Source organism: Oncorhynchus nerka, linkage group LG3 (genome assembly GCF_034236695.1).
Source record: "Oncorhynchus nerka isolate Pitt River linkage group LG3, Oner_Uvic_2.0, whole genome shotgun sequence".
In the NCBI taxonomy this organism is placed as follows: domain Eukaryota; kingdom Metazoa; phylum Chordata; class Actinopteri; order Salmoniformes; family Salmonidae; genus Oncorhynchus; species Oncorhynchus nerka.
In genome coordinates, this window is record NC_088398.1 from 11,758,174 (window position 1) to 11,773,173 (window position 15,000).

Consider the following 15,000-nt stretch of genomic DNA (forward strand, 5'->3'; position numbering starts at 1 on the left):
ACCTCATCCCCATCAAACACCTTTGGGATGAATTGGAACGCCGACTGCGAGCCAGGCCTAATCAACCCAACATCAGCGCCCAACCTAACTAATGCTCTTGTGGCTGAATGGAAGCAAGTCCTGCAGCAATGTTCTGAAATCTAGTGGAAAACCTCCCCAGAAGACTGTAGACTGTTATAGCAACAAAGGAGGGACCAACTCCATATTACTGCCCATGATTTTGGAATGAGTGTCCACATAATTTTGGTAATCTAGTGTATATTTGAAACAGGTTTGATTTCAAAGTTGGTTAGTGAAGAAATTCAGCGAATTGAGTGTCTGTGCGTTGACTAAAGAAACCAAAAGAGGAGCTATGAAGTGTATGAAAAGACAAGGAAATAAAGTAAATAAGCTTGAAAGGTTGATTTGTCAATTCATTTATTTAGATTCCTATCACCTGTTACCTTAGTAACAACAACAGCGTTGTGTAAAATCAGTTTCTGCTGAACGGGGAAAAGGGTTTAGAATATAATATATAGCTGATCCCCCAGCCATTGCAGGTGTGCAGAGCCAGAGAGACGTGTTTGACAGATGATGGGGAGAACAGGTTATCAACAGGATATAGTGTTGCACTTGCTACTTATGGTTGATTATACCGTCATTTAGCTTAATGAACCTTTACAGTAGTTATTTGTCAGTGTGAGGTAATTAATGAGTTTTTCACATCTGTCTCATTCATAATCATAATTATACTGTGAGGCTATTCACAGCTTGTTTGCATTGCTTGTATGAGTGTGTGTGTGTGTTTGCATTCTCTCTCAGTCCATCAAAAGGCATAGAATACAGATAACACAAAGGTTAGAAGCACAGATCTAGACCTGAGCACATAACATATTCATATTAAGTCTAACTTTCATAGTTTCTCTCTTTCTCTCTCTCTCTCTCTCTCTCTCTCTCTCTCTCTCTCTCTCTCTCTCTCTCTCTCTCTCTCTCTCTCTCTCTCTCTCTCTCTCTCTCTCTCTCTCTCCCTCTCTCTAAATTCAATTCAAAGGGATTTATTGGCACGGGAAAGATGTTTAAATTGCCAAAGGAAGTGAACTAGATAATAAACAAAAGTGAAAAAAACTATAAAAAATGTGCATTAAACATTCCAAATGAATAGACACTATAAATGTCATATTATGGTTCCCCTCTCTCTCTTTCTCTCTCTCTTTCTCTCTCTCTCTCTCTCTCTCTCTCTCTCTCTCTCTCTATCTATTTCTTTCTCTCTCTCTTCTCTCCCTCTCTCTCTCTCTCTCTCTATCTATTTCTCTCTCTCTCTTCTCTCCCTCTCTCTCTCTCTCTCTTCTCTCTCTCTCTCGCTCTCTCTCTCTCGCTCTCTTGCTCTCTCTCTCACTATCCCTATTCTTCTTCCTCTATCTAATCCCTCCCTCCTCCCCTCTCTCTCCTCCCAATATCTCTCGGTAGTAAATAAAAGTCTCATATCAAATTCAGTTTCAATTAATTGTTCCTCATGTCTGGCATACTAAAAGCCCCTCCCACAGGGGAAACAGGGCTATAGGACTACTACAATTGGTGCCCCGGGTGAGGAGGATTCTCTAGTAGAGCCAAAAGGAAGTGGAATCTGTTTATGTCCACTACTATGATTGGTGCCCCAGGTGAGGATGATTCCATAGGGTTGTATACAGTGGGGTCTGAAATAATTGACACCCCTGTTAAAGGTGAGCAATAATGACTGTATAAAATAAATAATTAATATACTGAGCTATATTGTATGATATATTGAGCTATATTGTATGCTCAGAGAGAACGATTAAGTAATATTTTGTTTCTCAAAAAAAAGAGTTGGAGAACACATTGGGAGGGATCTTGGACCATACAGAATCATTCCAGATCCTTGATATCCTTCATCTGCGCTTATGGACTGCCCTCTTCAATTCAAACCACAGGTTTTGATAACGCTAAAAAGTCATCTGATTCATACCAGTTTCCCCATCCCTGCCGATGAAAACTATCATGTTCTCAGAGTGATGAGAGGTGTTGGGTTTGCGCCAGACATAGCATTTTCCTTGATTGACAAAAGCTCAATTTTAGTATAATCTGACCAGAGTACCTTCTCCCATATGTTTGGGGAGTCTCCCACATGCCTTTTGGTGAACACCAAATGTGTTTGCTTGTTTTTGTCTTTAAGCAACGGCTTTTATCTGGTCACTCTTCCATAAAGCCCAGCTCTGTGGAGTGTACGGCTTAAAGTGGTCCTCTGGACAGATACTCCAATCTCCGCTGTGAGGCTTTGCAGCTCCTTCAGGGTTATCTTTGGTCTCTTTGTTGCCTCTCTCATAAATGACCTCCTTGCCTGGTCCATGAGTTTTAGTGGGCGGCCCCCTCTTAGCAGGTTTGTTGTGGTGCCATATTCTTTCCATTTTTTTAAATAATGGATTTAATGGTGCTCCGTGGGATGCTCAAATGTTTTGATATTTTTTTATAACCCAACCCTGATCTGTACTTCTCCACAATGTTGTCCCTGACCTGTTTGGAGAGCTCCTTGGTCTTTATGGTGCCGCTTGCTTGGTGGTGCCCCTTGCTTAATGGTGTTGCAGACTCTGGGGCCTTTCAGAACAGGTGTATATATACTGAGATCAAGTAACAGATCATGTGATACCTAGATTGCACACAGGTGGACTTTGTTTAAGTCACATGACTCCTGAAGGTAATTGGTTGCACCAGATCTTATTTAGGGGCTTCATAGCAAAGGGGTTCAATAATGCACGCACCACTTTTCTGTTTGTAATGCTTTTACATTCCTTGAAACACATTTTTATTTTTAAATTTCACTTCACCAATTTGGACTATTTTGTGTATGTCCATTACATGAAATCCAAATTAAAATCCATTTAAATTATAGGTTGTAATGCAACAAAATAGGAAAAACGCCAAGGGGGATGAATACTTTTTCAAGGCACTGTACACGTACTGTGAATTTAACCACTAGTCTATTACCAGTATGAGGTCTTGACAAAATGGCCAAAACTCGTTTGATTAGTTCAGATTTCTGAGGCATTGAAAACGAATTACAGCTCCAACTTTTAAAGAGGGGCTTGTAAATCCTTCAGTCTGGCATGAAAAAACATTCAGAGAAGTTGGATAAAAGTGCGCATCAATCAAATGTAACAAACCCAATTATTGTCAGCCCTCTCTCCACTTTTCTCCTCCCCTCAAAGCCAGCCAAGATCTCCCCATGACTCACTAATTACAGACATGTAGAGTCTTAACTAATAACAGCAATTCAATCAGCGCACAGCGGCAGAATGCATGGGAGAGGTAAGGCAAGCGCCGCACGGGATAAATAATGACAAACCGCAATTTGGTTGATATTGTTATTTTTACGCTCTGCTTCTTAATAATCGGATCGTAAATTGCGTTAATTTTCTTGATTCTAGAAGCTTCCTGTTTAGTCGTGATGAGTCAATTGTGGCGGGCTCTGGTATGGTTTTCAGATGGAGGAGATAGGAGGGATGGAGTCGTCGTGTAGCCTACAGAATCCCTACAGCACCAGAGCAGACTTTCTTTGCAACTCACAGACAACTCCACCCCAACAGATAGACACCACAGGATCGGGATACGCTCATCGTTGAAGCTAAGTGTTTTTTATAAATATTCTATAGAGTGAATAATAACAATACACAGGATTTTTATAGCGCTTTTCTAAAATGGCAAATACGGTTTGATGAAACCTGAGGAAGACAGCTGTGAGTCCGTCTGTGTGACTCATAGAGAAGCATTAGAGATCCTAGGGCACTCTTTAACTACCCCCAGAGTTCCCCTGAATGTCTGGGTTTAACATCACTGGGTAGAGTAAAAACTCCTCAACTAATAAAATGCTAGATAGAGAGAGAGCCTTAAACCATGACATCGTATTGGACAATCAATCAGCCAATTAGCCCTGCCTGAAACTGTTCTCAACCAATTGGAAAGGGACCTCTCCACAGCAGTGAAGTGAAGTGTGGTCTGGTAATTTAAAAGCGGTGTACTTCCATTCAATTCGCTCACAGGCCGACAACCATCCTGAGAAATTCAAGTGGAGCACTTTTCAAAGAAAATGACCTAAAAACTAAATAGGAATAACACCGTTTCCAAGGAGTCAATTAAATATTAGAGCAGTTCTGGGCATTCACAATCACTTATATAGACAAGGTAGAACTCTGTTATAGCACCCAGCTGACAGTTAGTACAGCAACTTAATTTCTCTATGAATAGACAAAACGTGTCTACCACAGAGCAAAGAGGGAATGGTACTTACCAGTATGGTGGAGACAACTAGAGATCTGTTGGCTAAGGAGTCTGTGACGTTGGATGTCTTCCCCTTCTGGTGGTCTGTCATGTTCAAGCCACTAGGAGGGTCCCATGTTCCAATCTGAGGGGAAAAACACAGAAAAACATGAGCATTTAGTGCACTTCAGTTATATCTTCTACGCAGAAATACTGTTCAGGGAAGAGTGTGTCTATGAGAAAATATGATGTGAGGTGCGTTATTACAAACACACAACCACCCGCCCGCATGCCCAACCCCCCACACACACACACACACACACACACACACACACACACACACACTCACTCACTCTCACACACACTCTCTCGCACACACACACACACACACACACACACACACACACACACACACACACACACACACACACACACACACACACACACACACACACACCTCTTCCACAGAGAGCTAGAGGCAGATCCTGATCCTAGATCAGCTCTTATATCACATCTCGCAGGTTAAGAGTTAAGAGTTCACACTGCTGTCAGCCGTGTCCTGGAGGAAATTCTGGGAATGTGTGGTTGAGCTGAAGAGGTGGAGTACTGAGTATATGTGTGTGCATGTGTGTGAGTGTGTAAGGAGGGGTTGGTGGAAGCTGAAAGAAGAATAGAAGGAGGAGAGGGGCGAGCCTGCAGGGGCCTCTCATCCTGGCTGTGTTATTCTCTTACCCGCTACAGGGCTTCTCATCTCAGCAGACACTCTGCTCTGCAGCACCAACCCACTACAGACACAACAGTCCTGCTCCTCTCTCTGATGCCCACTACTGAGGCCTTAGAGATGGCTGCTTTGTAATTGTAAATCAACTGTTTAATTCAGACTTCATGAGGCTGGAGGGCTCCTGAAGGTTTTTTCATTAAGAGAGTAAATTATTCATGGAGGCGCAGACACACGCCACAGAGAGGGATGGGGAGGTCAGGAGCAGCTGAGAGGCTCACACAGGGGAGCATGTGTGTTAGGAGGGTGTGTGTGTGTGTGTGTGTGTGGGTGTAGGTTGGATCTGTTGTGTTGACAAGCTTATGTTTATGAGTTCCATAGATGTGCACACATGGTCATGTATCATAAACATGCACACACACACACACACACACACACACACACACACACACACACACACACACACACACACACACACACACACACACACACACACACACACACACACACACACACACACACACACACACACACACACACACACACACACACACACACACACACACGCCCCTAGTACCTTCTCCAGTCCATCCTCCTTTAGACTAATCACATCCAGGTCAAAGTCTGTCCTCAAGCCGTTGGTTCTGTTGAAAGTGATCCGCCCAGTCAAGCCATCCCAGTGGGCCTGGAGGAGAGAAAGAGAGAGGTGTAGGAAGCGAGAGAGAGACAGAGAGAGAGAAAAAGACAGAGAGAGGGAGAGAGAGAGAGAGAGAGATTCATCATAACCAAAGAGGAAGAGGTCACTCATTCTCAGCAAAATAGAGACATTCATTATTCATTAGAGTTCACCTTTAAGCAAGGCACACAAACACACAAAGGTATGCTGCACACACAGACAGACACAAACACACACCCACACACACACGTATTTATTAATACCACACACACAAACTCGATACGGCTTTCTCCAGGACACAGATGCTTTTTGGACATAATTCTGATGGTTGCTTTCGTAACAGTGAGATAGTTATTACCCAATCTGTAACGATACAGGCACTGCTTTGGAATGCTGAAAATTGAGCATAAATGTGGCCCTAAGCACTGAACTCTCTTGTGTTACATTGCACAGCAAGTGTTGAATTCTGTGCCCTTTTCTTAGAGAAGCAGGAGCAACTGGCTTAAAGCGGATGTTATTTCAGAAAGAACCTGTAGTATGACTCATCTAAAGTCATGTTATTACAGGCTCATAAATGTCACATTGTTCCTCTACGTTGGGAAGAGTACGCTAGATGAAAGAAGATTATGGATTTCTAAGAAATAACTACAATTCCCTGCCTATGTGGTTGGACATGGTTATGTTGAAAATAACAGTGGAAATTGGTCATAATCTAGGTTTAAATACATTTAAAGAAATACATATGAAATACATTTTAATAAATCAGTTTTAAATAGATGTAGTATGTTCAGTGTAATGTTAGCCTCTGATACAGTGGTGATTCAGTGATAGTGTAATAATAGCCTGTCATACAGTGGTGATTCAGTGATTGTGTAATGTTAGCCTGTGATTCAGTGATAGTGTAATGTTAGCCTGTCATACAGTAGTGATTCAGTAAAAGTGTAATGTTAGCCTGTCATACAGTGGTGATTCAGTGATAAAGTAATGTTAGCCTGTCATACAGTGGTGATTCAGTAATAGTGTAATGTTAGCCTGTAATACAGTGGTGATTCAGTGATAGTGTAATGTTAGCCTGTCATACAGTGGTGATTCAGTGATAGTGTAATGTTAGCCTGTCATACAGTGGTGATTCAGTGAATAATTCAGCCTAATGTTTCAGTAATATTGTAATGTTTGCCTATCATACAGTGGTGATTCAGTATTAGTGTAATGTTAGCCTGTGGTGATTCAGTAATAGTGTAATGTTAGCCTGTCATACAGTGGTGATTCAGTGATAGTGTAATGTTAGCCTGTCATACAGTGGTGATTCAGTATTAATGTTAGCCTGTCAATGTTATAGTGTAATGTTAGTCTGTCATACAGTGGTGATTCAGTGAATAGTGTAATGTTAGCCTGTCATACAGTGGTGATTCAGTAATAGTGTAATGTTAGCCTGTCAGTGGTGATTCAGTGGTGATTCAGTGAATAAAGTGATATGTAATGTTAGCCTGTCATACAGTGGTGATTCAGTAATAGTGTAATGTTAGCCTGTAATACAGTGGTGATTCAGTGATAGTGTAATGTTAGCCTGTCATACAGTGGTGATTCAGTGATAGTGTAATGTCAGCCTGTCATACAGTGGTGATTCAGTAATATTGTAATGTTTGCCTATCATACAGTGGTGATTCAGTATTAGTGTAATGTTAGCCTGTGGTGATTCAGTAATAGTGTAATGTTAGCCTGTCATACAGTGGTGATTCAGTGTTAGTGTAATGTTAGTCTGTCATACAGTGGTGATTCAGTGATAGTGTAATGTTAGCCTGTCATACAGTGGTGATTCAGTAATAGTGTAATGTTAGCCTGTCATACAGTGGTGATTCAGTAATAGTGTAATGTTAGCCTGTCATACAGTGGTGATTCAGTGATAGTGTAATGTTAGCCTGTCAGATAGTGTAATGTGATTCAGTAATAGTGTAATGTTAGCCTGTCATACAGTGGTGATTCAGTGATAGTGATTCAGTGATTCAGTGATAAATGTTAGCCTGTCATACAATGGTGATTCAGTGTGTTATTCAGTGATAGTGTAATGTTAGCCTGTCATACAGTGGTGATTCAGTAATAGTGTAAGTGATAGTGTAATGTTAGCCTGTCATACAGTGGTGATTCAGTAATAGTGTAATGTTAGCCTGTCATACAGTGGTGAGTGATTGTGTAATGTTAGCCTGTGACTCAGTGATAGTGTAATGTTAGCCTGTCATACAGTGGTGATTCAGTGATAGTGTAATGTTAGCCTGTCATACAGTGGTGATTCAGTGATAGTGTAATGTTAGCCTGTCATACAGTGGTGATTCAGTAATAGTGTAATGTTAGCCTGTCATGCAGTGGTGATTCAATGATAGTGTAGGGAAAGGGGGATACCTAGTCAGTTGTACAACTGAATGTATTCAACTGAAATGTGTCTTCCGCATTTAATCCAACCTCTGAATCAGAGATGTGCGGAGCGCTGTCTTAATCGACATCCACATCATCTTCCCCTTGCTCAGGGGCAGAACGACAATTTTTTACCTTGTCAGCTCGGGGATTCGATCCAGCAACCTTACAGTTACTGGCCCAATGCTCCTACCCGTCCGGCAGTGATAGTTCAGTGTTAGCCTGTGATGCAGTGGCCATGCAGTGATAGTTCAGTGTTAGCCTGTGATGCAGTGGCCATGCAGTGATAGTTCAGTGTTAGCCTGTGATACAGTGGCCATGCAGTGATAGTTCAGTGTTAGCCTGTGATACAGTGGTCATGCAGTGATAGTTCAGTGGTAGCCTGTGATACAGTGGCCATGCAGTGATAGTTCAGTGTTAGCCTGTGATACAGTGGCCATACAGTGATAGTCCAGTGTTAGCCTGTGATACAGTGGCCAGGCAGTGATAGTTCAGTGTTAGCCTGTGATACAGTGGTCATGCAGTGATAGTTCAGTGTTAGCCTGTGATACAGTGGCCATGCAGTGATAGTTCAGTGTTAGCCTGTGATGCAGTGGCCATGCAGTGATAGTCCAGTGTTAGCCTGTGATACAGTGGTCATGCAGTGATAGTTCAGTGTTAGCCTGTGATACAGTGGCCATGCAGTGATAGTTCAGCGTTAGCCTGTGATGCAGTGGCCATGCAGTGATAGTTCAGTGTTAGCCTGTGATACAGTGGCCATGCAGTGATAGTCCAGTGTTAGCCTGTGATACAGTGGCCATGCAGTGATAGTTCAGTGTTAGCCTGTGATACAGTGGCCATGCAGTGATAGTCCAGTGTTAGCCTGTGATACAGTGGCCATGCAGTGATAGTGTAATGTTACCCTGTATGTCACTCTGGATCGACAGTGCAGTGGTGTATAAAGACCATCAGGCTAAACAGCGGTGTCATTTATGAGGGCTGGCTGGTGTCCACCCTAGTACTGGTCCACAGGCTTAGAGAGAGAGAGAGCACTAGAGGTGGCGAGATGTGAGATTATTTGCGCGGCGGTTCGAGACGAAGAGCTTTAATATGTCATTCCTCCCTCCCCGCCATTCCTCCCTCCCCACCCTCCACGCACGCCACCCCCCAGCCGGGAGCAGTGTGAGTGTTCTGGTGATATCTCACAGAGCAAACAGAACAGAACAGGGTAGCTAGGCTTTACAGACCCTAAATATAGCCTGGGCTATATATCTTTAACTGCCTAACAGACAGACAGGGACGTTTGGATTAACCACCCCAGTTTCCAGAATCTATCTAGCACACTGAGGGATAATTAGCCCAGATTAAGATCATGTAGACCCATTCTGTAGGGACATGATATGAAAACAGAGAGACAGGTTTAAGATTAAGATGGTTGCAGTAGAAACAAAGCATTTCTCTTTCATTTACATTGATTTCTTTGATTGCCCCCCTGTCACCATCCAGCTTGTCTCTCTGAATGTCTCTCTTGTGTCTCTCTGTCCTATGTGTGTTGTAGGTGTTCCCTCGCTCTTTCATGCTCTCTCTCCTATGTGTGGGTAGGCTGTCTCTCTCTCTTTCATTCTCTCTCTCCATGTCCATCCCTCCCCTGCCTGTCCAGTGGGCCAGTGTGTAATGTATAATACTTACGTACCTCTTTGATGAGGGCCATGAATCTGTTCCCAAAGCGCCAGGGTTTGTGTCTGTTGCACTGTAGGGAGCTGACAGTGATCTGCTGAGACTGCTGCACGGCCACGGCCACCACGTGCACGGCATCGTACATGAGCGCAGCGTCCGTCTGGAAAACAACAGAGAGAATGTAGAATTTAAATGTTTTATATATACTGAACAAAGATATAAACGCAACATGCAAACAATTTCAAGGGTTTTACGGAGTTACAGTTCATATAAGGAAATCAGTCAATTGAATTCAATAACTTATGCCCTAATCTATGGAATTCACATGACTAGGCAGGAGCGCAGCCATGGGTGGACCAAGGAGGGCATAGGCACACCCACTGGGAAGCCAGGCCCAGCCAATCAGAACGAGTTTTTCCCCACAAAAGGGCTTTATTACAGACAGAAATACTCCTCAGTTTCATCAGCTGTCTCCGGGTGACTGGTATCAGATGATCACGGTGACGAAAAGGCCGGATCTGGAGGTCCTGGGCTGGGGTGGTTGCACGTGGTCTGTAGTTGAGAGGCCGGTTGGACGTACTGCCAAATTCCCTAAAATGATGTTGGAGTCGGCTTATTTTAGAGAAATGAACATTACATTCTCTGGCAACAGCTCTGGTAGACATTCCTGCAGTCAGCATGCCGATTGCACACTGCCTCAAAACTTGAGACATCTGTGACATTGTGTGACAAAACTGCACACTTTATGTTGGGTGGATGGATTATCTCGGAAAAGGAGAAAGGCTCACTAACAGGGATGTAAACAAGTGGCCAACATTTGAGAGAAATGTGCTTTCTGTGCATATGGACATTTCTGAAATCTTGTATTTTGGCTCATGAAACATGGGACCAACACTTGTTGCGTTTATATTTTTGTTCAGTATAATTTCATCAGTCTGTTGTCCCCACTTGCTTCAAGATGTCCACCATTGTTCCTGTACCCAAGAAAGCGAAGGTAACTGAACTAAATTACTATTGTCCCGTAACACCCACTTCTGTCATCATGAAGTGCTTTGAGAGGCTCGTTAAGGATCATATCACCTCTCCTGTTCCTGACAGCCTAGGCCAACTACAATTTTCATACAGCCCTAACAGATCCATAGATGACGCAATCGCCATTGAACTGCACAATGCCCTATCCCATCTGGACAAGAGGAATACCTATGTACAGTACATACAGTGCCTTCAGAGAGTATTCAAACCCCTTGACTTAATCCACATTTTGTGTTACAGCCTGAATTCAAAATGAATTAAATATTTTTTTCTTCTCACCCATCTACACACAATACTCCAGAATGACAAAGTAAAAACATGTTTTTAGACACTTTTGCAAATGTATTACAAATTAAATACAAAAATATCTATTTTACATAAATAGTCACACCCTGAGTTGATACATGTTAGAATCACAGCTGAGTCTTTCTGAGTAAATCTCTAAGACAAGGTTCCCCAACTGGTGGCCCTCTGTCCGAATCTGGCCTGCGGGTGTTTTATTTTGACAGGTGAATTTGTCTCCCAGTGTCTGGTGGAAAGCAGACTAAACCAGGTTTCTTCTACGATTTTGCCTGTGCAAAGCTCTGTTCCATATATTTGTAACCTAAAAAACTCTGTAGTCCTTGCATGACAAGCATAACCATAACATGATGCAGCCACCACCATGCTTGAAAGTATGAAGAGTGGTACTCAGTGACGTGTTGTGTTGGATTAACCAAAAAACATAATGCTTTGTATTCAGGACACAAAGTACATTTCCTTGCCACATTTTTTGCAGTTTTACTTTTACTTACATTTTCAAAAAATGTTGTTCTATACCTTCTTTCACTCTGTCATTTGGGTTAGTATTGTGGAGCAACAACAAAGTTGTTGATCCATCCTCAGTTTTCTCCCATCACAGCCATTAAACTCTGTAACTTGGCCTCATGGTGAAATGAAGGACGCCTGCATCTTTGTAGTGACTTGGTGTATTGATACGCTATCCAAAGTGTTATTATATTATATTATTATTATTACCATGATTAAAGGGATATTTAATGTCTGCTTTTTTTTTACCCATCTACCAATAGGTGCCCTTCTTTATTGGGCATTGTAAAACCTCCCTGGTCTTTGTGGTTCAATCTGTGTTTGAAATTCACTGCTCGACTGATAGTAACAGATAATTGTATGCGTGGGGTACAGAGATGAGGTAGTCATTGAAAAATCATGTTAAACACTATTATTGCACACATGGTACATCAACACAACTTATTATGTGACTTGTTAAGCACATTTTTACTTCTGAACTTATTTAGGCTTGCCATTTCACAGGGGTTGAACGCTTATTGACGCAAGACATATCAGCTTTTAAAGTATATTTAATTTAAAAATAAATCAAAAAATATAATTCAACTTTGACCTTATGGGGTATTGTGTGTAGGCCAGTGATAGAACATCTCAATTGAATCAATTTCAAAATCAGGTTGTAACAACAAAATGAGGAAAAAGTCAATGGGTATGAATACTTTCTGAACACATTGTACTGTTCAAACGTTTGGGGTCACAGAAATGTCCTTGTTTTTTTGTTCATTACAATAACATCAAATTCATCACAACTACAGTGTACACATTGTTAATGTTGTAAATGACTATTGCAGCTGGAAACGGAAGATCTTTTATGGAATATCTACATAGGCGTACAGAGGCCCATTATCAGCAACCATCACTCTTGTGTTCCAATGGCACGCTGTGTTAGCTAATCCAAGTTTATCAGTTTAAAAGGCTAATTGATCAATAGAAAACACTATTGCAATTATGTTAGCACAGCTGAAAACTGTTGTTGTGATTAAAGAAGCAATAAAACTGTCCTTCTTTAAACTTCAAATCAAATCAAATTTTATTGGTCACATACACATGGTTAGCAGATGTTAATGCGAGTGTAGCGAAATGCTTGTGCTTCTAGTTCCGACCGTGCAGTAATATTCAACAAGTAATCTAACAATTTCACAACAACAAAGGAATGAATAAGAATATGTACATATGGATGAGCGATGGCCGAACGGCATAGGCAAGATGCAGTAGATGGTATAGAGTACTGTATATACATATGAGATATGAGATGTAGTAATGTAGGGTAATGTAGGGTATGTAAACATGATATGAAGTGGCATAGTTTTTAAGTGACTAGTGACACAGTTATTACATCCAATTTTTTATTATTAAACTGGTTAGAGATTTGAGTGAGTATGTTGGCAGCAGCCACTCAATGTTAGTGATGGCTGTTTAACAGGCTGATGGCCTTGAGATAAAAGCTGCTTTTCAGTCTCTCGGTCCCCGCTTTGATGCACCTGTACTGACCTCGCCTTCTGGATGATAACGGGGTGAACAGGCAGTGGCTCGGGTGGTTGTTGTCCTTGATGATCTTTATGGCCTTCCTGTGACATCGGATGGTGTAGGTGTCCTGGAGGGCAGATAGTTTGCCCACGGTGATGCGTTGTGCAGACCTGCTACCTTCTGGAGAGCCCTACGGTTGTGGGCGGAGCAGTTGCCATACCAGGCGGTGATACAGCCCGACAGGATGCTCTCGATTGTGCATCTGTAAAAGTTTGTGAGTGTTTTTGGTGACAAGCCAAATTTCTTCAGCCTCCTGAGGTTGAAGAGGCGCTGTTGCGCCTTCTTCACCACGCTGTCTGTGTGGGTGGACCATTTCAGTTTGTCCGTGATGTGTACACAGAGGAACTTAAAACTTTACACCTTCTCCACTACTGTCCCGTCGATGTGGATATGGGGGTGCTTGTTGAGACTTGTTGAGCATCTGAAGCAGCAGCATTTGTGGGTTCGATTACAGGCTCAAAATGGCACGAAACAAATAACCTTCTTCTGAAACTCATCAGTCTATTCTTGTTCTGAGAAATGATGTCTATTCCATGCGAGAAATTGCCAAGAAACTGAAGATCTCGATCTGTGTACTACCTGAAAAACTCCAGTCTCAACGTCAACAGTGAAGAGGCGACTCCGGGATGCTGGCCGTCTGGGCAGAGTTGCAAAGAAAAAGCCAATATCTATATATTCCATAAAAAAATCTGCCGTTTCCAGCTTCAATAGTAATTTACAACATTAACAATGTCTACACTGTATTTATGATCAATTTGATGTTATTTTAATGGACAAAAAATGTTGCTTTCCTTTCAAAATCAAATCAATTTCTAAGTGACCCCAAACTTTTGAATGGTAGTGCATATATTTTACATTTTCTTCAAAGTAGTTACCAGTAGAGCCCAAGCTAGAAAGGGCGGGGAGGATCAAGTGCTGGTTCAGGTTTTTAGGGGGAAGCTACTGCCAGGACAGAGAAGAGCTTGGACTCGGCTGAGCGGGAGCTTCCCTCCCATAGGGGTGGAGTGGAGTGTGTTGAGGAGCAGGGTGACATGGGAGAACTTGGGAAGTTTGAACACCAGGTGGGCTGCAGCATTCTGGATAAGTTACAGGGATTTGATGGCACAAGGAGGGAGCCCAGCCAACAGAGAGTTACAGTAGTCTAGACGGGAGAGGACAAGTGCCTGGATTAGGACCTGCGCCACTTCCTGTGTGAGGTTGGGTCGTAGTCTACGGATGTTGTAGAGCATGAACCTGCAGGAGCGGGTCACTGCTCTGATGTTTGTAGAAAACGACAGGGTGACATCCAGGGTCATGCCAAGGTTCTTTGCACTCTGGGAGGGCGACACTGTGAAGTTGTCAACCGCGAGAGGTCTTTGAGCGGGCAGGCCTTCCCCAGGAGGAAGAGCAGCTCCTTCTTGTCAAGGTTGGTACTTGAGGTGGTGGGTTGACATCCATGTTGAGATATCTGCCAGGCACTTTATTACTGCACTGTTGGAGTCAGAAACAGAAGCATTTTGCTGCACCTGCAATAACATCTGAAAAATATGTGTACGTGACCAATACAATTTGATTTGATTTTCACAGTCAATTGGATGCCTACGTCACAACATCGGGCATGAACGCAGTGTCTGTATGTGGAACAGAGAGACCATGTGTCATCACTGCATCACAAATCATCACATATTACTAGATCACACCACATGTATCAGTCTACAGATGTAGGATCTTAATATGAGTCAGTTTGCTTCAGCAGGAAAATAATCCTGCAGCAACAAAATGTGAATTATTATGTGGATTTTAAGTAATTGAGATTTTTGTAGGGGTTGATACATTTTTCTTAAAGGGAAAATCAAGTCTGAAATCTCAAAACCGTAAATGACAAAATCCAGAAGCATTTTTAAACCTC

At 42.3% G+C, this 15,000-nt stretch overlaps 1 protein-coding gene across 1 annotated transcript in view; it reads right to left on the bottom strand.

Moving 5' to 3' along the window:
- LOC115117923 (glutamate receptor ionotropic, kainate 2) overlaps positions 1–15,000 on the bottom strand; it is a 191,435-nt gene that overhangs the window by 106,955 nt on the left and 69,480 nt on the right. The window contains exons 7-9 of the mRNA XM_065006642.1: positions 9,724–9,867; positions 5,544–5,651; positions 4,280–4,393 (exon numbers count right to left, since the gene is read on the bottom strand). Coding sequence (XP_064862714.1) covers positions 4,280–4,393; positions 5,544–5,651; positions 9,724–9,867 — 366 coding nt within the window. The remainder of the gene's footprint in view (positions 1–4,279; positions 4,394–5,543; positions 5,652–9,723; positions 9,868–15,000) is intronic.